The sequence below is a fragment of the Bos indicus genome, chromosome 14, assembly GCF_029378745.1.
Source record: "Bos indicus isolate NIAB-ARS_2022 breed Sahiwal x Tharparkar chromosome 14, NIAB-ARS_B.indTharparkar_mat_pri_1.0, whole genome shotgun sequence".
NCBI classification, from domain to species: domain Eukaryota; kingdom Metazoa; phylum Chordata; class Mammalia; order Artiodactyla; family Bovidae; genus Bos; species Bos indicus.
The window spans coordinates 63,098,914-63,126,255 of NC_091773.1; the positions used below are offsets into that span (position 1 = coordinate 63,098,914).

At 43.7% G+C, this 27,342-nt stretch overlaps 1 protein-coding gene across 6 annotated transcripts in view; it reads right to left on the minus strand.

Moving 5' to 3' along the window:
- The window catches only part of GRHL2 (grainyhead like transcription factor 2), a 171,804-nt gene that overhangs the window by 82,825 nt on the left and 61,637 nt on the right, over window positions 1-27,342 (minus strand). For all 6 annotated transcript variants that reach the window (XM_070803090.1, XM_070803089.1, XM_070803088.1 and 3 more), the window contains exons 5-7: window positions 17,612-17,667; window positions 14,716-14,872; window positions 9,715-9,826 (exon numbers count right to left, since the gene is read on the minus strand). In XM_070803090.1, the coding sequence (XP_070659191.1) occupies window positions 9,715-9,826; window positions 14,716-14,872; window positions 17,612-17,667 (325 nt within the window). The remainder of the gene's footprint in view (window positions 1-9,714; window positions 9,827-14,715; window positions 14,873-17,611; window positions 17,668-27,342) is intronic.

Below are 27,342 nucleotides of genomic sequence, written 5' to 3' on the forward strand. Positions count from 1 at the left end.
AGAAATTTGAATATTAAAAAAGATACACACACCCCAAAGCTCATTGCAGCACTATTTACAATAGCCAGGGCATGGAAGCAACTTAAATGTCCATCAATGGAGCAGTAGATAAAGAAGATGTGGCATATATATATATACACATATATGTATACATATACACATATGTATACACACACACATATCTATACAATGGAAAATTATGAGCCGTTAAAAGGGATGAAACTGTGCCATTTGTAGAGGTATGGATGGACTTAGAGACTGTCACAGAGTTAAGTCAGAAAGAGAAAAATAAATATATGACACACATTTTGGGCTTCCCTCGTGGCTGATCTGGTAAAGAATCTGCCTGCAATGTTGGAAACCTGGGTTCAATCACTGGGTTGGGAAGATCCCCTGGAGGAGGGAAAGACTACCCACTCCAGTATTCTGGCCTGGAGAAATCCAAAAAGTGTATAGCCCATGGGGTTGCAAAGAGTCGGACACGACTGAGCGACTTTCACTTTCATATGTGGAACCTAGAAAAATGGTATAGAGGACCTTATTTGCAAAGCAGGACTAGAGATGCAGATGCAGAGAACAAACATAAGGGTCCCAAGGATGGAGGAGAGGCAGTGGGTGGAGCGATGGGGACTCACACACTACGTGTTTAACACAGGTAACTGACAAGGATGCACGGCACAGGGAGTTCTGCTAGGCGCTCTCTGGTGACCCAAATGTGAAGGACATCCGGAAAAGAGGGAGGTATGTGTACATATGGCCGACTCACTCTGCGGTGCAGCAGAAACTAACACAGTATTGTAAAGCAACAATACTCCAGTTAAAAAAAAAAAAAAGAAATCTTAATAAAAGGCAGATTATGCTGGATTCAGACGTGAGTAAGATGTGAGGAGGGAAATGATGCCTCTTTTAAGAAACATGGATTGTAAGGAAAGACGAAGACCCAGCAATAGTTTGGAAGGAAATCTGCCTGGATGTGTGGACAGTTGGTGAACTCTGGCCCTGTCTCGGGGGAAGGCTAGAGGAACTCTCCATCACCCTAGGCACACATGCCAAGGAGGAAATGATTCTCCCCAGAGGTGCTGTCCCCAATAGAATCAGCTCCTAACACTCATACGGAGACACGCATGCGATAAAGAAAAACTCACGGTGGTTCAATTTTTATTGAAAATGAGTATGTTCTGCTTGAACTAAGATTAAAGTTTAAAGAATATTTGCAGTGTATCATCTTTTAAATACAGCATTAACAGGCTACGATTTTTATCACGGCCATGTTTTCTAACCAAAGTTGATGATGAAAACAGTTGTCCAGTAGCTGTGGCTACAGTGCTTCTCTGTAAATCAGAGGGTGCCTCGCACTGCCTGTGACTGTTTCAACAACCGGAGCTGATGATCAAACAGCAGGTGGGGCAGAGCCGGGGCCACACCCCAACCTCTCCTCCCTGCCCCCACCCGTGCAGGAAGCAGGGGCCAAGGCTGCTCCACTATCTCAGCTCTGACTCACTCACTGCCCTGACTCTCACCAACCAGCCCTGGGTTGGGTTATTATTTATTTATTTTTTAAATTGAGGGCTCTCAAGGGGTTTGGTTTGGTTTTGAATCAAATTTACTTTTCATATCTATTCAGAAGTGTGGAAAGAGTCTAGGAAATATAAAAAATCAAAATTCCATTTCCTTGAGTTATTTTTAAAGGAGGGAAGTCCCACACTTTCCCAGCTGCAGGGAGAGAGCAGGTTTGCTCAGTGCTGGGGGAGGAGGGCTCACCGCAGAACAAAACTCAGTGGCAGAGTGGGCAACCCTGGGGAAGAGAGAGGCAAGCTGCAGGGCACCCTATGGTGATCTGGGGTTCCCCCAGCCATCCCCACAAGGGAAGGGGCCAGGACAGGGCCAGAGTTCACCAAATGACCACACATTCAGGCCCTGGTCTTGGCAGATTTCCTTCCAAACCATTGCTAGGTCTTCCTCTTTCCTTCCATCCATGTTTCTTGAAAGAGGAGTCACTTCCTACTCCACATCTTACTCATGCCTGAGTCTAGGCCCATTTGGGCCACAGATTCATGCTGACTACTTGGCTACCTGACCTCTTGAAAACCAGCAGATGCCTCTCCCAGCCCACCAATCTCTACACCACCACGCCCCACTTCTCTGCACAGCTTTGAGTAGCCCAAGCCAGCATTTGACTATAAAAACTGCAAGAAAGCACACTTGTAAGGCACATCCACAGCCAGGCTCCTCTAGAAAGCTCAAAGGAAAACCAAAGGTGTAACTTAGTTTTATTCACAATTCCTATTTGAAAGTGGAGTATGACTCCACACAGAAGAGAGCTCCCAGCCCCAGACAGATGAGCCAAGCTGCGAAAGTCACAGTGGTCAACGAAATGCTGTATTCGAGAATCTCCCGAAAGGCTTCTCTTTGACCCTCACAGAAAACTATCTCGAACTAAACTTGAAAAAATGTTTTGATTTCATCAGACCTTAAGGAATCATGAAAACTTTATTTTAATATAAGATTGCTATCAACAGGACAATTTTAAAATAAAGAAATACATTTGTATTAGGGCACAGATGAAAATCCTATAATCACATGCTAATAACCAAAGAGACTATAACTGCCTGTCAATGGAAAACAATGGGATTAATATTAACAATATAATACATACTAATACAAGGAAAGATTACTTTCTGGGAACCAAAATCAAAGACAGATTGAATAAAGAGCAAATGGTTGGTTTCACAATTAACTGCAAAATGATGTCAATACTGATTACATTGGATGTGACTATCAAGTAATTTTGCTCATTCGGACGTGCTTGGGAAATTAGTCTAATTACATCACCATCCATACCACCCTTTTGGAAAGTGCAAAAACTGTGATGCTCATTGTTTTGAAAAAGCTGCATTGTCAAGCAAGCAAATAATTCTTAATTCTGTTCAGTAGAGAGAAGCTATATTTGAATGAGTCTCAATGTATCTGCTGTAGCTTCTGATTTTTCATTCTATAAATCAATGTTAGTTGTTGAATATCTTATAATTTTCCTTCCTTGCTTGAAAGGAAACAGAAAAACATTCTTTCCCAAGAAAGTGGTTCTGTAATTATTCACACTTTGAGTAGACTTGCTGCGCATTCTGGTTCATTTTATGATTGGTAGTTCCTTTCAAATATTTTTAAAATGGCTTACATGGGGCAAAACTGGATCTCTCCACTGTGCAAATGAGTCCCAGGGAACTCCCGGCCTGTTTAATGTGTAGACGGTGCCTAAAAGTCACTGTGCCCCTGGCTGGACTCAGCATCAGTCAGCCCACACTCCCCTGGCACCTGGGGCACCATGCTTGCTGCTACTCCCAACCCCTACCTCATTGGCAAAGCTGCACTTTCTTTCTGTGATCTTTTTCTTCTCCTTTATCCCTACAGCCAGTCAGTTCTGAAAGTCTACCAGTTCTAGAATTCATCTCTCATTCCTGAGTTAATTTTTGCATCTCTCCTTTGCAGCTTACTCCTCTGGGTCTCTCCACAGCTATAACCAGTCTCTCCCTCACGTCATCCCACCCGGACCCTGGCTCAGTCCTGCTAAAAACCATCAGCAGTTGAGCAAAGTCTCCCAAATAAAACCCTGCAACTCAATAAAGAGAAATGTCACCTCATCAGAGTATTCCATTTGCCTGTATTTCTGCCCAGTCTCCCCCTTGTCAGAGTTCTGGGAGGACCAATGGGCGAATGGAACACTCCCCTGGATGAGGGACATCTCTTATGGGCCCTCACTTATATATTCCTGCATCTCTAAAGCCCACTGTGTTCAACAAGAGAAAAACATGGATTAATGAAAAACAAAATATGCATGTTACACCTCAATATAAAAAAAGTATAAGCACACACATTTCGAAAATCTCCCCGACAAAACTGCAAAGCAAGGTTCTGTGGAGCCACACGAGTGCACCGCAGCAGAGGACGAGAAGCTCTGAGCGCAGTTCCCCTCGGTATCTGGTGTGGTGACGCGCCTCTGCAAAGACCCACCCAACGGTCTGAGAGAGCATTTCCCCAGTGTTCCGCCTGCAGCTCTGAGTTGACCACCAGGATACGTGTGGTCGGAGTCAACAGCCCTCTCATACCAGGAACTTTCTGGGCTTTGGACCCCAAAACACCCTCCTGGGCTCATTCAGCCTCCATGGGAGACCCAGAGCTTCAGTCTGTACCTCACTGAAACAGCTTTACATGGGTCTCCTCTTACAGCTTGAGACCAGCAAATCCCATCTATACTTCCTACCCCTGTCACTCTAAGAAAGTGTTAGCCACTCAGTCATGTCCGACTCAGTGACCCCATGGACTGCAGCCCACCAGGCTCCCCTGTCCATGGGATTCTCCCGCCGAGAATACTGGAGTAGGTAACCATCCCCTTCTCCACGGGATCTTCCCAACCCAGGCATCGAACCCAGGTCTCCTGCATTGCAGGCAGATTCTTCACTGTCTGAGCCACCAGGTTACTCTAAAATTCCCCTTAAAAAAGCAAGCCTCTCCACAATTCCCACAGCCTTCCAGCTCATTTTTCAGCCCAGTTTATTCCCAGTTTACTTGTCTCCCCACCCACTGTGTAAGTTGAATCAATGATACACTCACCAGCATGCACGAGAGTTTTACCCCTCCCATTTTTGCCAACAGTTTTATCAGATTTTATAAAATCACGTGCCAATCTCACTTTGGTTTTACTGTCTTGATTCCTATACCTCTGCATGGGCTGTTTCCTTGGCTCACAGCATCCTCCCCCACCTTTTTGACCTCACATGTTCTGGTTATCTTTTCAGAGGGGACTTAGAAACATCTACGGCAAGTGTTCCTCCCATCTGCCTCTCACCAGTCATCTTCTTGCCTCCAGTCTGGAGCAACTTGAAGATGGGGCTCTGCCTTATTTATTTATCTCTGAATCACCAGTTCCTAACGAAGGGTCGGTTTGCTGAGTGAAGGTGAAATTACTCTGCCTTTCTGCAAGCTGGTGGTAACTAAGATGGGATCAACACTGACTCCATGGACATGGAGAAAGGGGGTTTCACACTCAGAGATGAGCAAAGGACAGATACCATCAAAGTGGTGATTCCATACAGTAGGTACAATTAGTGCAGGAACACTCTTTAGGCTGCAGAATGTGAACATATTGATGACCTGGAGTAACTGTTGTTATCCGACAAGTTCACAAGAAAGAACTTGTGAAACTTGGAGAACTCTACTTATGTGCTTTGCAGAGCAGCAGAGTGCACTTGGGCTGGGGTTTGTTTGTTCTACTTATATCCAGCAAGAGCTAATTGCTAATGTTTCCTTCCCCACCAACATAGTTTATGGCCTAATGTACAAGAACCACACATCTGAACTGGCTTTTAGAAATGCCAGAACTAGCAGCAGCCGAGTCCTGCCACCCAGAGTGCAAAGCGTTCTCAGCGTCTGGAAAGGAAGGTGCAGTGGAGAGAGGCAGGGCCTCAGCGCAAGGTCAATTCATGACAGCTTGCAGTTACTCTGCATGTGATTAGGGGCTGGGGGAGGGGGGGGGCGGCAGAGTGATCTAGAGGTCAGGATACAAAGATGAGAGACAGTGGAGTGAAGACACACAATAATTAAAAAAAACAAGGGGTGCACACTCTAGCAATCCTGAATTTCCATCTTCACCACTTACCAGGTGTTTGATCCTGGGTAAAATTCTTCACACCTCACCCTCTCAGCTTTTCAGCAATAAAATAAGCTGTTTTCAGGATGAAGGACAAAACGCTTAAGTCTGATGTATAGAAAGAGCGTGGCACACAAAAGGCAACAGACACCCGGGAGCTGTTACGAAGACACAGTTCGCGCCTTTGAAAGCCAGCTTCCTATCACTGCAGCAAGAGTTTCATCCTTACGTGTGTTCATTCATTCGTTCATACATTCATTCATTCCTTCAGGAAATATTTATCAAATGCTCACGGTGACTCAGGCTCTGTGAGAGGCATTAGGCCTGGAGCAGAAAAGAAAACAGACTAGTGTCTGCTCTTATGGGGCTTAGTGTAGCATGAGGGGGGACACAAGAAGAAATAGAAACATGTATTCATAACATGTTTGGTGGCGACAGGGCTCTGCAGTGGAGTAGAGTTAAGGCAGCTTGAGAGTGACGAGGGTGTGATGTTTGGGTGAGGTGAGAGGGAAGGTCTCTCTGATACGGTGACGACAAGCAAAGGCCTCCAAGAAGTGAGGGAACAAGTCAGGCAACATGTGAGTATCCGCCCAGGGAGGGATGTGACTGGTGTGAGGCAGGAAGGGACTCACCAGGAACTCTGCTCAGCACTCAGGAAGCTGGCAGCTGAGGTGCCCCCTGCTTTGAGGAGCAGCTCTCTTCCTTGGCCCTCCACTTTCCGTGGATGGCCTTTCCACAGATGGGGACTCCAACAGGGACGCTGAGGGTCCTCTCCCATCAGGCAGCCAGCACACACAGGTTACTCAGAGGGCAGGAGTGGGCGATGAGGTGGGGCCACAAAGAACAACCAACAGTCTAATCCAGAGGAGACAATTTATGTAGGGAAAGATGGAGAATGTGCTCCAGGCATGATTATATCAGGGCCCAGAAGTGACAGGATGACCCTCGAGCATGAGTGGTGAGTTCCCCAGAGAAGGAAATGGCAAGCCACTCCAGTATGCTTGCCTGGGAAATCCCATGGACAGATGAGCCTGGTGGCCTACAGTCCATGGCATCGCCAAGAGTCGATTGAGCACATGAGTTCTGAGGGGATGTTGAAGAAAGACCCAGAGAGGTGAGAGCTCCACTGGGTGCTGCTTGGAAGGGAAGCAGGGAGACTGAGGGATGGAGGGAGGGCTGGCTGTCCTGGGCACCCCTGGAAAGGTGAAAGGACCTGTGTATCCAAACACAGAGTGGTATTGCACATAACTTGAGGAGTGGAGGTTCCCTGAAGCCCACCCACAGACCCAAGGACCCAGGTTACGAATGCTCGTTTTAGCAAAAAAGGGCCTCATCTCAGTCTCTAATGCCAGCTTCAAAGTCACTACCTACAGGCTTCAGTTGGACTTGCTGACCACAGTGGCTGGGAGAGGTTTGGGGAACTGCAACTTGGGAGACCCAGCTTTAATCTCCAGTTCATAAAGGTAAAGAAAAATAACACATTACACACTTCTGGATTTTTCCTTTTCTCTTGCAGGCCAGCCACTAGAAGGTTCTCCACCCAAACTGACAAAGGTATAGCATAAACTCACTCCTGGGCCTCCTCCCCCTCAGCAGGCACTGGTAGCCCCCTGGCTGAGCGCAGGTGCAGCCTCACAGACATTCTCAACACGGCCCTGCAGAGTCACCATGGGGAGGGCACGCAGCACACGCATGCAGTCGCCACAGCAACCTCACCCCCCACCCTTTCTACTGGAAATGGTGTTAACCGCCCACTGACAGAGGAACAAGTTGCTTGATTTTTTAAAATCTGGTACAAGAATGAATGAGAGGAATTTCTTCCATCTTTCCTCATCCTGTCAGGTTGAGGTGAGGGGTAGAGACTGTGGTCAGAAAATTGATTTTTCATTTGAACCTAAGAGGCTGATTCAATGCCTCAATCTCAGAGTCAGCAAACAGCCCAGGTAGCCATGAAGTTACTGAGTCAAAGTCACAAATCTCAGTGATAAATGTGTGTGTGTTTGTGTGCACACACACATGTGCAAAGGGTTACATGAGGGAGAAAAAGCAGCCAGGAGGTGATAAAGAAGAGAGATGAGATCTGAAATCCTATGAGACCTGAGAGATCATTCTGGGCTAAGAAAAGCAAACCGTGTAACAACATCAAAGTTGAACCCACAGGTATGCCAGTAAAACGTGTTTATTATTTGCCTTATTTGGACCTAGGCCACATTTCTACTTAATTGCTCCTTTCTTGGGCAGTAATTATAAGGCTAACTTTTCAAATAAAATAAAATTGTTCCTCTGCTCTGGGCAGACTGCCTCCAAAGCAGGTTACAGCAAGTATTCCCAAACCCTTCTTCCCAGTTGGTCGATCTTGGGGGTTCAGGGTGTGACTTGGGTGAGGAAGATCGCTTTTATCCCAGCACTTGCACTAAGTCTTGCACTAATTATCGGAGGAAAGGAAAGGTGGGTCAGTAAGCCTTGGTTTCCTTGTTTATTAAATAAATTCGTTTGACTAGTTGAAAGGAGATGTGTGTGAGTGTGTGTATCTGTGGTAGAGATAAGGAGTGGTGTAGCCATTTTGCAAGAAAAACCAGCAAATTAGTTTCCATATGTTCTACAGCGAGTCTCCAACCCTACCTTTGTTCCTCTACCATTGGTCAAAGGGTCCCAGCAAGTGTGAGATAAAAGGTTTGAAAAAGTCCTTTGTTATAATGTGAAAGAAATCAAAGTAAACATCCTTCTAGTGCTTCATTATCAACTCTGGTGTCTAACACAGTGGAAACCTTCCCCACTGGACTTGGCCTGTCCTCACTGGGACTGTGCCTCGAGGTCTGGGAAATGTGAAAATAAAGCCTATAAATGGGAAATAATTTCTTATGGAAGCAGGATGTACATGAACTGTTAAAATTATTTAGAAACACATATAATTACTGTGGTCTTAAGTTATTTCTAGACACTTTAAGATCAATCCCTGGCACCCCCTGCTTTGCTCTGTGTCTAGAGGTTGATTCCTGCAAAGTGCATGTGCCTGGGAGGTGTGCCCTCCTCTTCAGGCTAATGGGGTCAATGGAAAGTGCTAGGGGAGGCTGGGGGGCAGGGCGTGCCATCTCCCCCTCGCTCTACACTGAGGGGTGTTTCTGGCAGATTCTCTGCGGTTCTCGCTATTCTAAGATAGCTGCTCCCTCTGGGGTCCGCGTCCTCGCTGCTCTAAGACAGCTGCTCCCTCCACGGTCCCAGCTGTGGCTCCAGCCGATCCTGTCCCTGCCTGGGGGCTCTCACAACTCCCACCCCCTCTCCTTTGATCCTTTGGCCCTCCAGCAAATAGCAGCAAGTTCCTGCTGTGGCTCCTCTCTCATGGCCTCGTGGGGCCTTCCACCCTCCCAATCTTGGCAATGAATTCTCTCCATGGAACCACTTGGTATGGGCTCTGTTCTCTTGACTGGACTCTTGAGTCCCACCCGGGGGCTCCGAATCTCTGAAGAACAAGCATGATGTTTAGGAATATACAGACTCCCGGAAATGCACTGGGCAGATCATTCCTTCTCTACTGCCAAGAACGCTCTCTCAAACTCTGCATTAGTCTGATCACCTAGTACTCTTTGCACTAGACGTGTGTTTGGATAGAAGGAACACAAGATAGAAAATTAGAGAACTAGAATGCTCTATCTAGTCCCGTGACCTTCACGAGTACCTTAGATCCAAATGAGCCCACGTTACTTGTGTTACAGGAAGGAATAAGAATTCCTCTGGCCTGCCTGCCAGTTATTAGGCTCAAACACAAGAGGGCATGGAAATACGTTTCAGAAACTGGCCTGGCCATGGTAAATCTAAATCTATTATTATATGAGACACAGTTGACTTCTATGGAACACAAAATGTTTTGCTCTAAGCTTAGCCCAATCTTGACTTCTCAGTCCAATTTGTACTAAATGTACTGAAATATTGGAAACGTTCCAAACTAGTGCCAGGCACATCACAGGAGTGATGTAGGTCTCAGCTGTGATTTCTGGGCTCTTCTTTCTATCAAGGCAACATGGAGGTTTACCAAAGACCATGCAAGAAGGTCAAGGTCAAGGTCAACTTACCAATGTCAAGGACCCTCTGCTTTGCGGTGTGCTGCCGAGAGTGCCAGTACTTCCAGTATTTCAGCTGCTCATCCCGGTTTTTGTCCTCACTGAAGACCACCATCACCACGCTCTGCAGGGCAGGGAGAACCACACAGCTTATTTTCCATTCAGCCTCTCCTGCTCCACAGTGTCCAGTTCTGGGAATCCTACCAGAGGTGTGTTGCCTTAATTTCTGTAAATTTGCTTTTCTTGCTTTAGATAAGCTCAGTTGTAGGGTTTATTTTGTTTCAAAATAGGCCTACTTTTTAGAAAATAAGTGGGAAGTGAAAACAGCACAGAGTAAAAAAAAAAAAAAAAATGCTACCTCATCTTTACCATGACTAACACACAATTGGATTAACCAATTTACCAGCAAATGTACTATTTTGTGAGGTGAGTGGGAATACCAAAAAAGGTTTTTTTCTTACATTGAATACAAGGCCATTTTTGAAATGGCATATCCTTAAACATAGAATTTGGTGCTTTTGTAAAAGAGCAAATATGTGTTTCTGGCCTAATTAAGTGCCTCTGACTGGATCAGTGATGGTACTGAGAGAAATACTAAAAGATGAGCTCACACTGATGAACAATGATATAAAATACAGATATATCACAGACCAAAAGATACAAAGTCAACCATATGATTTCCTTAAATATGTGGATATACTTTTAAATGAGCCCATGAAACTAATTATATCTGTAGAAATAAGAATCCCAAATGACTTCCACTTCTAAGTTCCAAGCTGTCTTGCTAAACTAAATATATGTTAATTCATTGTCATTTACGAGATGGAGAAGGTACCCAAAATCACCAAACAAACCAAAAAAAAAAAAACAAAACCAACTTACAACCCTTTAATTACAGCATGAGGAATACTATATCCAGGAATATACTCCCCATCTCATTCCATATCCAAAATACCTCTTAGACATTTTTCTGCTATTTCAAGAGAATAGTTCATCAACTCTCATTCCTTAATGCCTTGACCCCTGTAGCGTTTGACACATATCTACCTAATTACCTACAGTTACTCAGTCCGTGGCAGTGGCTTATGTTAATAAGGGCGGGGATATAGTGTCACTCACCACCGTGTCCCTGCTGCTGCTGCTAAGTCACTTCAGTCGTGTCCGACTCTGTGCGACCCCATAGACGGCAGCCCACCAGGCTCCCCTGTCCGTGGGATTCTCCAGGCAAGAACACTGGAGTGGGTTGCCATTTCCTTCTCCAATGCATGAAAGTGAAAAGTGAAAGGGAAGTCTCTCAGTCGTGTCCGATTCCTAGCGACCCCATGGACTGCAGCCCACCAGGCTCCTCCATCCATAGATTCTCCAGGCAAGAGTACTGGAGTGGGGTGACCATGTCCGTAGTGCCCGACAAATAAGAGATACCAAATGCATGATAGTAGCCGTAGTGTCAAGATCTGGCTTATTCCCAGTGGTATGTAAATATGTGTCACACACAAAAAGCAGAGGTTTGTCAGAAAAGCTGGTTTAGAAATAATGCATCCATATTATTCGAATCCACAAGCAGCATGACTCACAAAGGCGTGCGGGAGAGCTGACGAGAAAGGGACTCACGGGCTGTGCTGGTAGAACCCGGGGCTCGGCCTCCCTCCATCCTTCCCCCTTCCCCTTCCTCAGGTCTTTCTATTTCTACGTAAACATTCACTGCACAGCCTCCTGTTGTTTATTTCTGTCTGTCCCAAAATAAAAATAACATTTCGGGTGACTTTTTTCTAGTCAATGACTAAATTAGCATAAGTAATGGCCTGGTTTTGGTATGGAAATGTATTTTTCCAGTGATAAAGAAAAAGGCAGTTTGAAACTGCTATTACCAAGGCCACAGGCTCTGACTTAGGATGTAGCACTGTTAGCAGAAATCAGTGCTCAGAGATTCTAAGTGCATTCCTTGCTCCTCCAGGCAGCTTGCTCTCCCAGAGCCGAGGAGTAAGACAGACACACTCCAAGAAGGGCCATCCTGTTCTCCAAGGCTGTTAGATTGAAGACCTGAAGAGAAGGAAGGCTCTTTGTTTTAGGCAAAATGGAACAAAAGGAGATAAAATAAACTACATTATTTTCATGATTTCAATGAAAGAAAATTCTTGGAAAAGTCGCTGTACTCCAAACTGCTGCCATGGCCTTAGATTACTAACATCATCTTTTCAGGGTGATGATAATGGTGTTATTACCAAGGTGTATATGAGTTATACACTACCTTGTAATTGGCAAGATTTTTTGAAAAAGAAGAGGTATCCAGTGTCTTCTCACCAGGCATTCATATACGATGGCATAGGGCGCACCAGGGTCAATTTCCAGAGGTGGAGCCTATGCCTTTCAGGCCTCCATGCTGTTCAGTACTGTACACTTGGGTGTTAAGAGAGTAGGTTAGAAGTCTGATTGTTCAGGATAGAACCTGGCTCCCTCACATTTGAGCTGTGTGACCTTGGCCAGTCGCTGACTTCTGAAAGGCCAAGTTTCCTCATCTGGAACATTACAGAAGTAATGCCTGTGGCATAGGGTTGTTGCTAGTTTCCAAGAGTTACTCGATGTACGGTGTTCAACGTACACACACAATAAATACGAGCTGTTCTATTGTGGCTCTGGTTGTTGGGACGATGGGGACGAGGACGGCATCCCTCCACTGCAGGCCTGACCGCAGGCTTGGGACATACTAAGCCCCCTGGAGGCACACAGCACACTGAGCACCTTTGCACCTGCCCCGGAGCGCAGCCTCAGGTAGGACATTAGTCCCAGAGCCTCCCTCCCCATCCTTCCCTTCACTCTCAACCACCCTGCCTCCTAAAGCTCCAATCTGGAACTGGGACAGACTTGAAGGGAGGAAGGCCTGGACAAAGGAGGAGCAGTTCTCCCTTGTCTTTCTCATGGAAACAATGTCATAAAACCCAGTTGATTCAAGAGCACACCACTGCAGTGATTTTACCTAAAGCTAGTAACAGGCAAGTCAGCCAGCAGGTGCCCAGATACACTTTTCTCTGTAACCTCATGTGTTACCCTTTGTGTGGGAATTTGAGATGCGGTGAACTGGGCCCGGAGGAGCACGGCGTTCCTTCCTCAGTGTACTGAAGAAACAGCTTAGGGGGAGGCAGTTATAATAAAATAAGGAGGCACGCACACAGCAGCATAAATCATTTTACAACAGGGCAGGAAAGTCCTTCAACCTCTTTTCAGAGCTCTTGTATATATAATTTTCCTTTTCAGTAGAGAAGCATTACCAGGTCCTGCCCTTCTTGGCAGAGTCGAGAATGCCAGAAGCTGGCAGACTTCCAAAACAGTTTCATTTCCCACAAACAGAACTAGCCTTCATGGATGTGAAAATTCTTTCAAGTCACTCCAGGTGGGGATCATATCATGCCCACTCCTTGACTTTTCGTACTGTTCATGGGGTTCTCACGAATACTGAAGTGGTTTGCCATTCCCTTCTCCAGCGGATCATGTTTTGTCAGAACTCTCCACCATGACCCATGTTGGGTGGCCCTACATGGCATGGCTCATAGTTTCATTGAGTTAGAACAGGCTGTGGTCCATGTGATCAGTTTATTAGCTTTCTGTGATTCTGGTTTTCATTCTGTCTGCCCTCTGAGGGATAAGGATGAGGCTTATGGAAGCTTCCTGATGGGAGAGAATGACTGTGGGGGAAACTGGATCTTGTTGTGATGGCCAGGGCCATGCTCAGTAAATCTATAATCCAATTTTCTGTCGATGGGCAGGGCTGTGTTTCCTCCCTTTTGTTTGACCTGCGACCAAACTATGGTGGACCTGATGAAAGCGAAAGAGGAGAGTGAAAAAGTTGGCTTAAAACTCAACATTCAGAAAACTAAGACCATGGCATCCAGTCCCACCACTTCATAGCAAATAGATGGGGAAACAATGGAAACAGTGACAGGCTTTATTTTGAGGGGCTCCAAAAATCACTGCAGATGGTGACTGTAGCCATGAAATTAAAAGACGCTTACTCCTTGGAAGAAAAGCTATGACAAACCTAGATAGCACATTAAAAAGCAGAGACATTACTTTGCCAACAAAGGTCCATTTAGTCAAAGCTATGGTTTTTCCGGTAGTCATGTATGGATGTGAGAGTAGGGCTATAAAGAAAGCTAAGCGCCAAAGAATTGATGCTTTTGAACAGTGGTGTTGGAGAAGACTCTTTGAGAGTCCCTTAGACTGCAAGGAGATCCAACCAATCAATCCTAAAGGAAATCAGTCCTGAATATTCATTGCAAAGACTGATGCTGAAGCTGAAACTCCAATACTTTGGCCACCTGATGAGAAATTTCAACTGACTCATTTGAAAAGATCCTGATGCTGGGAATGATTGAAGGCAGGAGGAGAAGGGGACAATGGAGGATGAGATGGTTGGATGGCATCACCAACTCGATGGACATGAGTTTGAGCAGGTTTCAGGAGTTGGTGATGAATAGGAAAGCCTGATGTGCTGCAGTCAATGGAGTCACAAAGAATCGGACACGACTGAGCAACTGAACTGAACCCCTTGACTCCTTAGTAAGTAAGCACTGGGCTGCAGAAGGCTTTTAAGCAGAGCTGCAAAGGGCTCTTTGTATGTATGAATGTATGAATTGCACCCTCTTTTACAGAAGAAAGCCCAGCTCTTTCCCACCCACAGATATGCTCTGACTTACAGCTACTTACTGGAAAAATGAACATCATTTGATTGAAAACAATGATGACAGTAACTAGATACCACATAGGCAATGAATGAAGCTGGGAAAATCCCTTGGATACGGTCAGAAAGCATGTTCCCACCATGTCTGTTCCCTGGGGTTTATTGGTTACTGATTAAAATGATAAACTGCAGGCCAATAAGTTCTTGTGCCCCAATTCTGACATTTGTTCTAGAATTATTTACTTTGGAATTTTTTTCCACGCCCTTCCACAAGGCTGGGAAGTAACAATGCCTTCATCTGATCCCTCCATGCTTTATTTGAGAAACGAGGCTCCTACCCTGACTTTGCTGATGGGGTGTCGGAAGCACTTGTTGTCCCCCGTCTCGCTGAGCGTGATGGCATAGAACTGCCCCTTGTTGAGGTAGGTCATCGGGCCCTCCCCTTGCTTCTGACGGAGAGATTTGGTGGCTTCCAGGGTGTACTGAAATGTGCCACTGTGAACAGAAAGCAAATAGTGGTCAGATTCACTCAGACATTTCTGCCTTTGGGATCAATTTCACATCAATAACATTTTGTATGAACATTAACCAACGTTTACTCCATTTCACAGACAAAACACAGCATATGGCAAAAGAGATGAGACCATACCAAAGGTCACTGCTAGTACAGTGCACATAACATTTCTATTAGTGGCCCATAAACCAGATGGTTAAGAAAGGGAGAAAGTCCATGGCATGCCCATCCCACTGAGCCAGGCAGGGCCAGGGGAGCCTCTGTTAGGTTTAAGCTGGCACTTTGCAACGCCTTAACTTAGACAGGACTTGCTTCTTTCATGCTGGCTATAAGCCATAGGTGTGAGTACCTTTGTTCAGTTGATCCATATACTTAACCTTCTTTTGTCTAACTGAGGTGTTGCACACAGCTACATCCCACTTTAAAATACCTCAGAATATAAAAATCTAGAACTCAACACTCATGATTGAAAATTCTAGGGAATCTAGTTTCATAACAGGGATTATTTTTTGATTTGGGGTCTTGTTTTCTAAGCCTGCAGAAGAACTCATGACAGGGTTACTGCTCTAAAGCAGGAGGTAGCAAACAATGGTCCTTGGGCCAGAGCCAGTTGGCTGGCTGTTTTTGTAAATAAAGTTTTACTGGCCCACAGCTACACTCATCTGTTTCTATCTTCTCATGGCTGCTTTTGCACTGCCACAGCCGGGCTGAGGAGTTGTGACAGAGACTGTGTAATTCGCTAAAACTAAAATACTTAATATCTAGCCTATTACAGAAAAAAAGTTTGAAGATCACTGCTCTTAATAATTTCCCTAATATTTGACAAATATAATTTAACTTGTAAAAGGAAAACACTAATTTTCCCAACTTTGAAAAACATAGCCATTGTTTAAAATGAGCAATGAATATGAACCACTGTCTTTTTTATTTAAGATGCTCGTTCAGAATACTTATTTCTGCTACCCTGCAGGAAGGCGCAGATGATGATCCAACTGCAAATGCTTTGTCTGTTTTCTGGATCATCAGAAACTCTTCACTGTGTCTATTTTTTTAGCCCTTTAAATTTCATAGTCTGTGAAAGACTAGATACAAAAAGATTCAAAGTTTGCTTCCTAAAATGATCTACCCATAAGATTAAGGGGCACTCTTGCTTTCTATGTTGAATATTTCTGCAATGTTTCATATCTTTTAACTTAAATGAGAAAGAAATCTGAAGGGCAAAATAATATTTCTCTTATATGATAGAAAATCTTACATTAAAGCTGATAAAGTGAATTCCAGAATATGCGTCTTAGAATAAGGTGGGAAATAAATCATTCAAGATAGAATCGAGTCCACTGTCATTTTGCCTGGAAAAAGCAATTTCAAGATAACCACTGAATCAGAAAATTTGAGACCTGGACAGGATATTAGGAATCACTGCTTGAAAAATATGAAGAAAGCTGTGAACTTTCTCCCCAGATAAAAGCACATATGCACACAAATGATTTGTAATATAATTTCAGGGGATTCACGTCCCCCAGGCTGATCAACAGCATAAGATAAGAACCACCTTCCTCATTTCACAGCTGAGAAGAAGCTGAGAAACTCGCTCACTCCAGGGAACAATGACAGCAGCAGAAAGCGAAAACAGGGCAGGAAAATGGTAGGTCAATGCTCTTTTTAATGGCCCAAGAGCTGGTTGCATGGTTATCTGGACGGACAGCATGTAAATTACCCATGCATTTCCATATTTTAGAAGTTGATTTGAAACTTTCTTCTCTGCCTTTTCCCTACCCTTCGCTGCCACCACTGCACAGCCAAATTCTGTCTGGAACAATCTGGAGAGGATAACTGGGGAGCCTGAGGTTGGAACAAGACTCTGAAGGAGCAGAAAGACTTTAAGAGAAAACAGACAGAAGAAAAGAGCGTCATACCCGTAAAAGTAAAGGGGCAAGAAACACAGTGGGAGAAGAGGTCTACAGTGCATGGAGGGCTCTAACCACCTTCATAAGGAATTTGTGTTTTATTCTGAAACGGTGAAATCAGTGGTAAGATTTGCAAATGGGAGAGATTCATTCATTCACGCCCTTCTCTCCCGTCTTCAGGCACCTCTGGAGTGTGTGGCTAGGAGGATGGCTACATCATTACGCATAACAAGAAATGGTGGCCCATGGGCTCTATCCCTGGTCCAGGAAGATCCCACATGCCGTAGGGCAAGTAAGCCTGTGCCCTGCAACTACTGAAGCCCACGCACCCAGAGCCTGTGTTCCACAACAAGAGAAGCCACCGCAATAAGAAGTCCGTACACCTCAACGAGAGAGTAGCCCCTGCTGGCCAGAACTGGAGAAAGACTGCACGCAGCACTGAAGACCCAGCACAGCCAAAAAAGTAGAATTAATTAATTTTTTAAAAGAGGGAATAAAAGTGGAAGAACAGATGTGAAAGAAGTCAAGAAGGAAGGGGAAAAGGGAGAAAAAAAGAGAGTTCCATTATATACACGGTGTGTTGGAGGCCCAAGTGTTTGACATTCAGAGGAACACCTAAGAAGGGATATCTAGCCAACTAAAGGACAAAGAAAGAGTATGGCCTCAGAAAGCCGGTCAAGACTGGAAATAATAATTTAGAAGTCATTGTGCAGAGAAGAAGATTTTACTTTAAAGGTGCAGAAGTATAAGTTGAAGATACATTTAAACAGTTATCGGTGCATCAGTGTCTAGGGGCATCTCCTGGAAACCGACCTTGATGTCTGATCATACATGTACTCCTCAGCCCCAACCGAAGCACTCCGAAATTTCTGCAAAATATAAAAAGTCATCAAAATTAAAACAAATAGGTGAGTCATTATGCTCCCCCCGCCACCAAAGTGACAAAGGTATCCAAACTGTCTTATCCTTGTTTTAGAAAGGAAAATTACACATTTTTTTGGTATTGTGTTTTCAACTACAGAGAAAATAGTTACCATTTGTATACAGAACTGGCATAGTACCTGCACATTGAGAATTATATTCAATATAAAATGTAAAACAAACAAAAAAAAGATAAAATGTATTTGTACTTTTCTTCACATATTCACAGGTGCTCCTAAGGTGCTTTCAGGTACGGGAAGCTGTTCCCTCAAACGTTTAAACATTTCTTCTATTTTCTTATCTCCAGCACTATTCCGAAAGTCACGAATTCTGAGTTAATGGAACAATGAATACAGGGAGGCCACACAGCATTTCATAAGCCCTACTGAGAGTGTTAGGAGCACAGTTTCGGGAGCAAGACTGTCTAGAGTCAGGTTCTAGGTCTTTTACCTGCTGCCTGTGTAGACTGGGGCAAGTGCCATATTTTCTTCAGCTGTAAAATGCACAGTTGTAGTGATGAGAAGAATTAACTGCATTATTAGTGGTGAACTACTAAGAACAGTTCCTGGAATGTGGCGAGCCCTATCTACGTGTATTAAATTCTGTTCTATAGTGAACACTTGACCATATTTAGTGCCCTTCTCTAAGATCTTCATTATCGCAACATTGTTAAGAGTGAGTTTGCAGAGGAAACTCTAAGTCATAATATTATAAGTCATAATACTCTAAGTCATAACATGAGGAGGTTTGGGTTCACAGACATCCAGTTGTTGTATATTTAGTGCAAGTAGGATGCATTTTACTATATTTTAGAACCTTTTCATGGAGAAGGCAATGGCACCCCACTCCAGTACTCTTGCCTGGAAAATCCCATGGACCGAGGAGCCTGGTGGGCTGCAGTCCATGGGGTCGCTAGGAGTCGGACACGACTGAGTGACTTCACTTTTGCTTTTCACTTTCATGCATTGGAGAAGGAAATGGCAACCCGCTCCAGTGTTCTTGCCTGGAGAATCCCAGGGACGGGGGAGCCTGGTGGGCTGCTGTCTATGGGGTCGCACAGAGTCAGACACGACTGAAGCGACTTAGCAGCAGCAGCAGAACCTTTTCAAGCAGATGCACAAAAGTGCTAACTCTTGATCCTAAAGTGAATATAACAGAACATTGAAGAAAAAGCACCTGGTGGATCACATACATCTGGACCTTCCACTGTGGCCTTTTTTCTAGTCTCTCTAAGAAACAACCTTCTTGCTTCTCCTTTCCCTGACATAAATGTCCATTCTTTGACAAGTAATTCAAAGATTTCCTTCTCAGGAAAGGGTTTGGTGGTGTTGTTGCTCAGTTGCTAAGTTGTGTCCAGCATTTTACAATCCCATGATCTGCAGCACGCCAGGCTTCTCTATTCTTCACTGTCCCCAAGAGTTTGCTCCAACTCACGTCCATTGAGTCAGTGATGCCATCCGTGCATCTCATCCTCTGTCATCCCCAAGAAAGGGTTACTCCCAGCTATTTTCCAGCCACCATCTCTAACCATTGTCTCTAGGATAGTGGTTTATTTTCCAACCACCATCTCTAGAACACAGTGGACCCTTACATCACAGTTTATATGTACATCAGATATAGCTATATAATTCCATGTCTTTAATCAGTCACCAATTTTTAGGTCTTATTAATGTATTCATTCATCCACTCTTTCAGTAAATACTTACTGAGCATCCACTTTGTATCAGACACCATGCTAGGTGCTATGGATACCACGGTAGAAAAGAAAAGATGCAGGCCCTGCTCTTATGAAGCTTCTGGTCTAGTAGGTGAAAAATATTAGCCAAATAATCATTCATTTAAAAACTTATAAACCATGTGCAAACACTCTGAGGAACAGCCACAGAGTTCTAGGACAGTACATCACAACTGAGAAAGTAGAAATCAGTCCCACTGACAATCAGCCTAGATGGTTCTAATAGGATGTACTATTTCCAGTGGCACAACAGAGAAGACCAACAGAAGATCAGCAACGCTCCCAACAGAAGCCCAGAAGACAGCAACACAGCTACACAAGTGAGCAACGCTCCCTCCTCCTGTGGGACTGATGCTTTCCTAGCAAAGATATCCTCAGCCTTGCTTTGTTCATCACCTCTTCTGAACAATGACAACCAAGATACCCAGTTTCTAGACCGCCCCCACATCTCGATATACACAATCCAGAACTGGTTGTCACTTCCATGATCCCTTCTTAGATTCATCCAGCACAAGCCCAAACACTATCAAGAGCTCCTCCCAGCTCTCTCTTATGAGCTGTCCCTGAGGATCCCCTGCAGAAACAGACTAAATAAATGCAACGTTGACTACAAATATGTTCGTGGTAGTCTTTGGCTGGTGGACTTAGATTCAAAGAAAACTGATTTTACTAGAAACTGAAAGGAGAGGACAAGGAGGTCTTCCCTAAGAAAGTCACACAGGAGGAAGGGTGTGGAAGGTAGTAAAGAACATTCTAGAATAACATTGTTCAACAGAACTTTATGCAAAGATGGAAATGTTCTATATCTTCACTGTCTAATACAGTAGCCTCTAGCCACACGTATCTACTGAGCACTTAGAATGGAGATAATGGGAATGAGGAATTAAATTTTAAATTTTATCCATTTTAATAGCTGCACGTGACTAGTGACTACAGTACCTAGTGCACAGCACAGATCTGAAACATGGAGCAGCATTCACAGGGGTCTTGAGGCAGGAGGAGCATATTAGGCTCACAGAACTGAATGAAGCTCAGAGCAGAGGGCACCAGGGGGAAAGATGTGCAAGGTGAGGTGGGAAAGGCAGAGGAGAAACAGAACATGCAAGGCCCTGAAAACCAGTTACAGATTTAGACCTTGATCCTAGAAACAATGGGATTTCAATAAGAGGGTGTCATGATCAGATTATAATTTTGAAAAGACCATCCCAGGTACAGTGTACAAAACTGGACTGTTTCACAGACCAGAGATAACGACAGCTTGAGTCAGTAAGGTGGAAGCAGAAGGGAGACAAAGGAAGGATTTCAGAGAGATGTAAGAAAGTGAAGTCGGAGACTTTTCCTGGTGGGTCAGTGGCTCAGACTATGAGCTCCCAATGCAGGGGGTGTGAGTTCAATCCCTGGTTAGGGAACTAGATCCCACATGCTGCAATAAGAGTTCAGATGCCGCACCTGGAAGATCCTGCTAGATGCAACTGAAAAGGGTCCAGGTGCAACTAACACCTGGCCCAGCCAAATACATGGATTAAAATAAATATTTAAAAAAAAAGAAAGAGGAGTTGATAGAACTGGTAATGACTTAGACCAGGATGACAAGAGAGCAAAGTATGCAGAAAAAAAAAAATCCTAGTTTCTTCAGAAACCAGAAAGATGGTGGTGTCAATCCACTAGGGTGGAAAACAATTTGTAAACCAGGTTTTGTATAGGTGGAAAGTCAAACAGGGGGCTTCCCTGGTGGCTCAGATGGTAAAGAATCTGCTTCCAATGTGGGAAACCTGGGTTTGATCCCTAAGCTGGGAAGATCCCCTGGAGAAGGAAACGGCTACCCACTCCAGTATTCTGGCCTGGGGAATTCCATGGACAGTGGAGCCTGGTAGGCTATAGTCCACAGGGTCGCAAAGAGTTGGACATGACTAAGCGGCTTTCACTTTTACTTTTCAAAATCAAACAGGCAGTTGGGCACAAAGGTACAGGGTGCAGAGAGAACTGGGCAAGAGAAAAAAGTGTGAAAAGTATTCAGGGCATAGATGGTAACTGAGCTATGGACATAAACACAAGAACTTCTTCAAGAGGCAAGAGTATCAAAGTATCAAACGGTGCTGCCAAGTAACAGCTTTAACAGAAAGGGGATTTCCAAATCCATTCTATGCAAGAGTTGGATAGAGGGCTCCTAGGAGCCAGAATAATGGGACATCCAATTCTTATCAACTTTGACTACAGATAGAGAAAACTAAGGGCTTCCCACAGAGAAGGCAATGGCACCCCACTCCAGTACTCTTGCCTGGAGAATCCCATGGATGGAGGAGCCTGGTGGGCTGCAGTCCATGGGGTCGCTAAGAGTTGGACACGACTGAGTGACTTCCCTTTCACTTTTCACTTTCATGCATTGGAGAAGGAAATGGCAACCCACTCCAGTGTTCTTGCCTGGAGAATCCCAGGGACGGGGGAGCCTGGTGGGCTGCCGTCTCTGGGGTCGCACAGAGTTGGACATGACTGAAGCGACTTAGCAGCAGTAGCAGCAAGGGCTTCCCAGGTGGCACTAGTAGTAAACAATAATGCAGGAGATGTAAGAGACACAGATTCAAGCCCTGGGTTGGGAAGATCCCCCAGAAGAGGGCATGGCCACCAGTTCCATTATTCTTGCCCAGAGAATCTCATGGACAGGCAGGTCCATAGGGTTGCAAAGAGTCGGGCACAACTGAAGCGACTTAACACAGCACAGCACATACAGAGAAACCTAAATCTTCCCAAAGTATAAAATTTGTATTCTAAGGATTTTCCAAAATTTTTCTTGGCTCAAGAACAAAATAATAAATGATAGAAGTTTTAGTGGTACTACATGCACTATTTTGAGTATTTGAAATAAAAAATAATAAAATTGGTTGCACTAATCAAAAGCAAAGCCATGATCCATTTTAGTAACTGAATCAACATTTTCAAGGTTTTATTCTTTAGTTAGGAAAGGAAATGAAAAATTTCAAAATCACACTGGACAGTGTTTAGATCCAGGGTAACTTTCTGTATCAGTCTACAGATGAATAGGAGGACATCAATGGACATAACCATCATAAGTCTGTTGGGTATGACAAATAATAATTCTTTGATTTCATTACAGGATTCTCTGCAAACTACATTAATCTGACAATTAACATACCAGGGGCTAAATAATGAAATACACGGTAGAGATATCTCATCTTCCCTATAAATATTGGGTGGGCCAAAAAGTTCATTAGGTTTTCCCATAAGATATTATATTTATATACATGTATACAATATAATACATATTATATTTCCATATTTATATATTTCCAAATATTATGGGAAATCTGAATATATATTATATACCAATTATTATATACACTGATATAATTATCAATTATTAGTATTGATATATTACATGAAATATTTAATATATTATATGAAATATATATTTTCATATTTTATATTTTCAGATATTATGGAAAAACCTGAATAAACTTTTTGGCTAACCTAATGGTTCTCAAGTGGGCCTTAGAAAGCATCACTACGAACAAAGCTAGTGGAGGTGATGGAATTCCAGTTGAGCTATTTCAAATCCTGAAAGATGATGCTGTGAAAGTGCTGCACTCAATATGCCAGCAAATTTGGAAAACTCAGCAGTGGCCACAGGACTGGAAAATGTCAGTTTTCATTCCAATCCCAAAGAAAGCCAATGCCAAAGAATGCTCAAACTACCACACAATTGCACTCATCTCACACGCTAGTAAAGTAATGCTCAAAATTCTCCAAGCCAGGCTTCAGCAATATGTGAACCATGAACTTCCTGATGTTCAAGCTGGTTTTAGAAAAGGCAGAGGAACCAGAGATCAAATTGCCAACATCCACTGGATCATGGAAAAAGCAAGAGAGTTCCAGAAAAACATCTATTTCTGCTTTATTGACTATGCCAAAGCCTTTGACTGTGTGGATCACAATAAACTGTGGAAAATTCTGAAAGAGATGGGAATACCAGACCTGCCTCTTGAGAAACCCATATGCAGGTCAAGAAGCAATAGTTAGAACTGGACACGGAACAACAGACTGGTTCCAAATAGGAAAAGGAGTACGTCAAGGCTGTATATTGTCACCCTGTTTATTTAACTTATATGCAGAGTACATCATGAGAAACACTGGACTGGAAGAAACACAAGCTGGAATCAAGATTGCTGGGAGAAATATCAATAACCTCAGATATGCAGATGACACCACCCTTATGGCAGAAAGTGAAGAGGAGCTAAAAAGCCTCTTGATGAAAGTGAAAGAGGAGAGTGAAAAAGTTGGCTTAAAGCTCAACATTCAGAAAATGAAGATCATGGCATCCGGTCCCATCAATTCACGGGAAATAGATGGGGAAACAGTGGAAACAGTGTCAGACTTTATTTTCCTGGGCTCCAAAATCACTACAGATAGTGACTGCAGCCATGAAATTAAAAGACCCTTACTCCTTGAAAGGAAAGTTATGACCAACCTAGATAGCATATTCAAAAACAGAGACATGACTTTGCCAACAAAGGTTCATCTAGTCAAGGCTATGGTTTTTCCTGTGGTCATGTATGGATGTGAGAGTTGGACTGTGAAGAAGGCTGAGTGCCAAAGAATTGATGCTTCTGAACTGTGGTGTTGGAGAAGACTCTTGAGAGTCCCTTGGACTGCAAGGAGATCCAACCAGTCCATTGTGAAGGAGATCAGCCCTGGGATTTCTTTGGAAGGAATGATGCTAAAGCTGAAACTCCAGTACTTTGGCCACCTCATGCAAAGAGTTGACTCATTGGAAAAGACTCTGATGCTGGGAGGGATTGGGGGCAAGAGGAGAAGGGGAAGACAGAGGATGAGATGGCTGGATGGCATCACTGACTCGATGGACGTGAGTCTGGGTGAACTCTGGGAGTTGGTGATGGACAGGGAGGCCTGGCATGCTGTGATTCATGGGATTGCAAAGAGTCGGACACGACTGAGTGACTGATCTGATCTGATCTGATCTGAATGGTTCTCATTCCTGAGCACACTGGAGGACTAAATAGGAAATCGACTTCTCAGCTTCTTGCAGTTAGTTGAGACCATGTGACTAGTTCTAGCCAATGAAATGTGAACAGGGGGAATAGCACCACTTTCAGATCAATGTATTTACAAGTCAGTGTGCCATCTCCATGGTCTCTCTTCCCCAGCTAGGGTGACTCTGAAGTCAAATATAGAGACGGTAATGTCAGAAGATGGAGAGAACCTGGATTCCTGATCAGAAGACAAGTCTATAGACTTGTATCAAGATTGTTAGCAAGAAATCAACTTTTACTGTATCATATCACTGAGATCTGGAGTTTCTTCATTCCTACAGCTAGACTTCTGTTAACTGACTTATACAAAATTGTAGAATAGAATAAGCAAATTCTTTCTTCTACTTTTATTTTTATAATGACAATACACATGATTTTTCTATAAAAACTCTTTCTTCCCTCTCGCAAGTTTTACATGTTTCCTAGAAACCTGATAGGGCTTTCCTTGTGGCTCAGCTGGTAGAGAATCCACCTGCAATGCGGGAGACCTGGGTTTGATCCCTGAGTTGAGAAGATCCCCTGGAGAAGGGAAAGGCTACCTACTCCAGTATTCTAGCCTGGAGAATTCCATGGACTGTATAGTCCATGGGGTCGCAAAGAGTTGGACAGGACTGAGCGACTTTCACTTTCACTTTAGAAACCTGATAGCTGTTAATGCTACACTGATTTATATTTATCAACTCGACTCTCTGCTTATTAGCTGTGTGACATTTGGCACATTCATAAGCTCTCTGGATCTGTTTTTTCATCTGTAAAGTGGGAAAAATAATACTTTCCTTGCAGAATTGTGGCATAGTAAATATTAAATAAAATGTGTAAACCACAGTGCCTGGCATACAGTAATACTCAATAAACAGCAACATTGTTATGGCTCTTCACAGATTATACAGTAACCTTCTAGAGCACAGAAACCAAGGCACACCCCCTTCTCTCTACTCCCACATTTAGCAAAATGCCTAACACCCAGTATAAACAAATATTTACCAAATGTTACTACAAAGAGGATATAGAATAAAATATAAATCAAATTAGCTAAATAAACTCATTAAAGAACTTTTTAATGCTACTGGCTTGAATTGAACCAAATTGCTCCCTTCCTTGGTATCAGTACACACACACACACACACACACTCACCCACACAGACACACTCACACACATACACATACAGATACAGAGAGAAGAAGTCATCTGTAATAGCAAATGAAACTTGCCAATTCAACAAGTAGTAGGGATTTTAATAATTTGCCTAAAGGAAGTACTAGGTTTTAGACAAATTTTCCTTAGTGAAATTTACTTGGTGAAATCACTCTGAAATCACCTAATTTTATAACCTGTTGACAATGCCATGGCTGAAGATCATGATAGATGATTTCAATTAATTTACATCACATTGAAATACCTTATGCAATGTAAATACTGATTTCCAAGACTAGGAGAGCATCTAAACTAAATTCAATGGAAATAATTTTCACATTTCATTTCTGGTGAGTTGCTTTCTCATTCACTTCAAAATAAAACCCTGAATACAATAGCTTCCTTTCATAAGCCTCTTTATCTACAACACAACTGATAACACATCCCCCAAATAGGGTGACGGTTCCGTTGACATTGGACCACATCCATGGACTCTTCTGTGACTAATGGAATATTTCTGCACTGTGTGAGAAAAACATTAGTAGCAACCCTTTGGTGAAAAAGTATGCACCTCACATTCCTTTGTGGAGTGATTTGCTTTTCCCTACAGAAGCACCCCTGACTGCTTGAGGGCAAACCAAATATTCAACAATACCAAAACCCTACAAGATCCCTTGCTCAGTTTGAAAAAAAAAGAAAAGAAGAAGGAGCAGGGGGACTCCCTTGGTAGCCCACTGGTTAAGAATCCACCTGCCAATGCAGGGGACACAGGTTCAATCCCTGGTCTGGGAAGATCCCACAAACCTCAGAGCAACTAAGCCCATGCACCCCAACTTCTAAGCCTGCTGCAACCACTGAAGCCTGTGCGCCTAGAGCCCATGTTCCGCAACAAGAGAAGATACTGCAATGAGAAGCCCATGCACTACAACGAGGAAGTAACCCCTGCTCATCCCAGAAATAATAGGAAAAAAAAGGAGAGGGGAACAGGGAGAAGAAGCTTGTAGATGATTTTAAGCCACACAGGAAGCCAAAGAAGCAAACCTGAAGATAACATTGTCACTACAAGGACATTGAATGCTTGATGTAAAGCCCCCTGAACCCCAAAAATATGGAACCCTGATGAGCACAGCGAATTTATCCTGTCTCGCTCTGCTCTTTACCCAAATTCATAGAAAGCAGCAGGCATTCAGGAATGACGAGTCAGGAAAGGAAGGGCTGCTAGTGTGACCTGTCTACTGTGAGCCCCTACCAACGCTGAAGAGAGCTGGTTCCTTTTGTCCCTCTTATTATCATATGAAAGATGAGAAACAGCTAATGACATAGATAAAGAACACTCAGATGAAAAAACGAACACATCGGGGTAAGGCACTATGTTCAGCAATGGAACTCCTGAGAACCAGAAGGCCCCACATTGTCTCTGAATATAGAGCTAATGGTCAAGGACGCTGGCCCTGGAGACCAACAGCTTGTGGCAAGTCCCATCTTTGCCACTTACTGTGGTATGTTCACAGCTGCCCTTATGCATCTCATTTGGAAAACAGAGATGACAATAATAGTACCTACCTCGTGGGAGTTTTGGGAGGATTACATGAGTCCATATTACATAGAATGATGCCCAGCACAGAGTAAGTGCTCATCAAATGCTCATTATTTTAAGATATTATTGTTTAAGGTTACCATTTCAGCC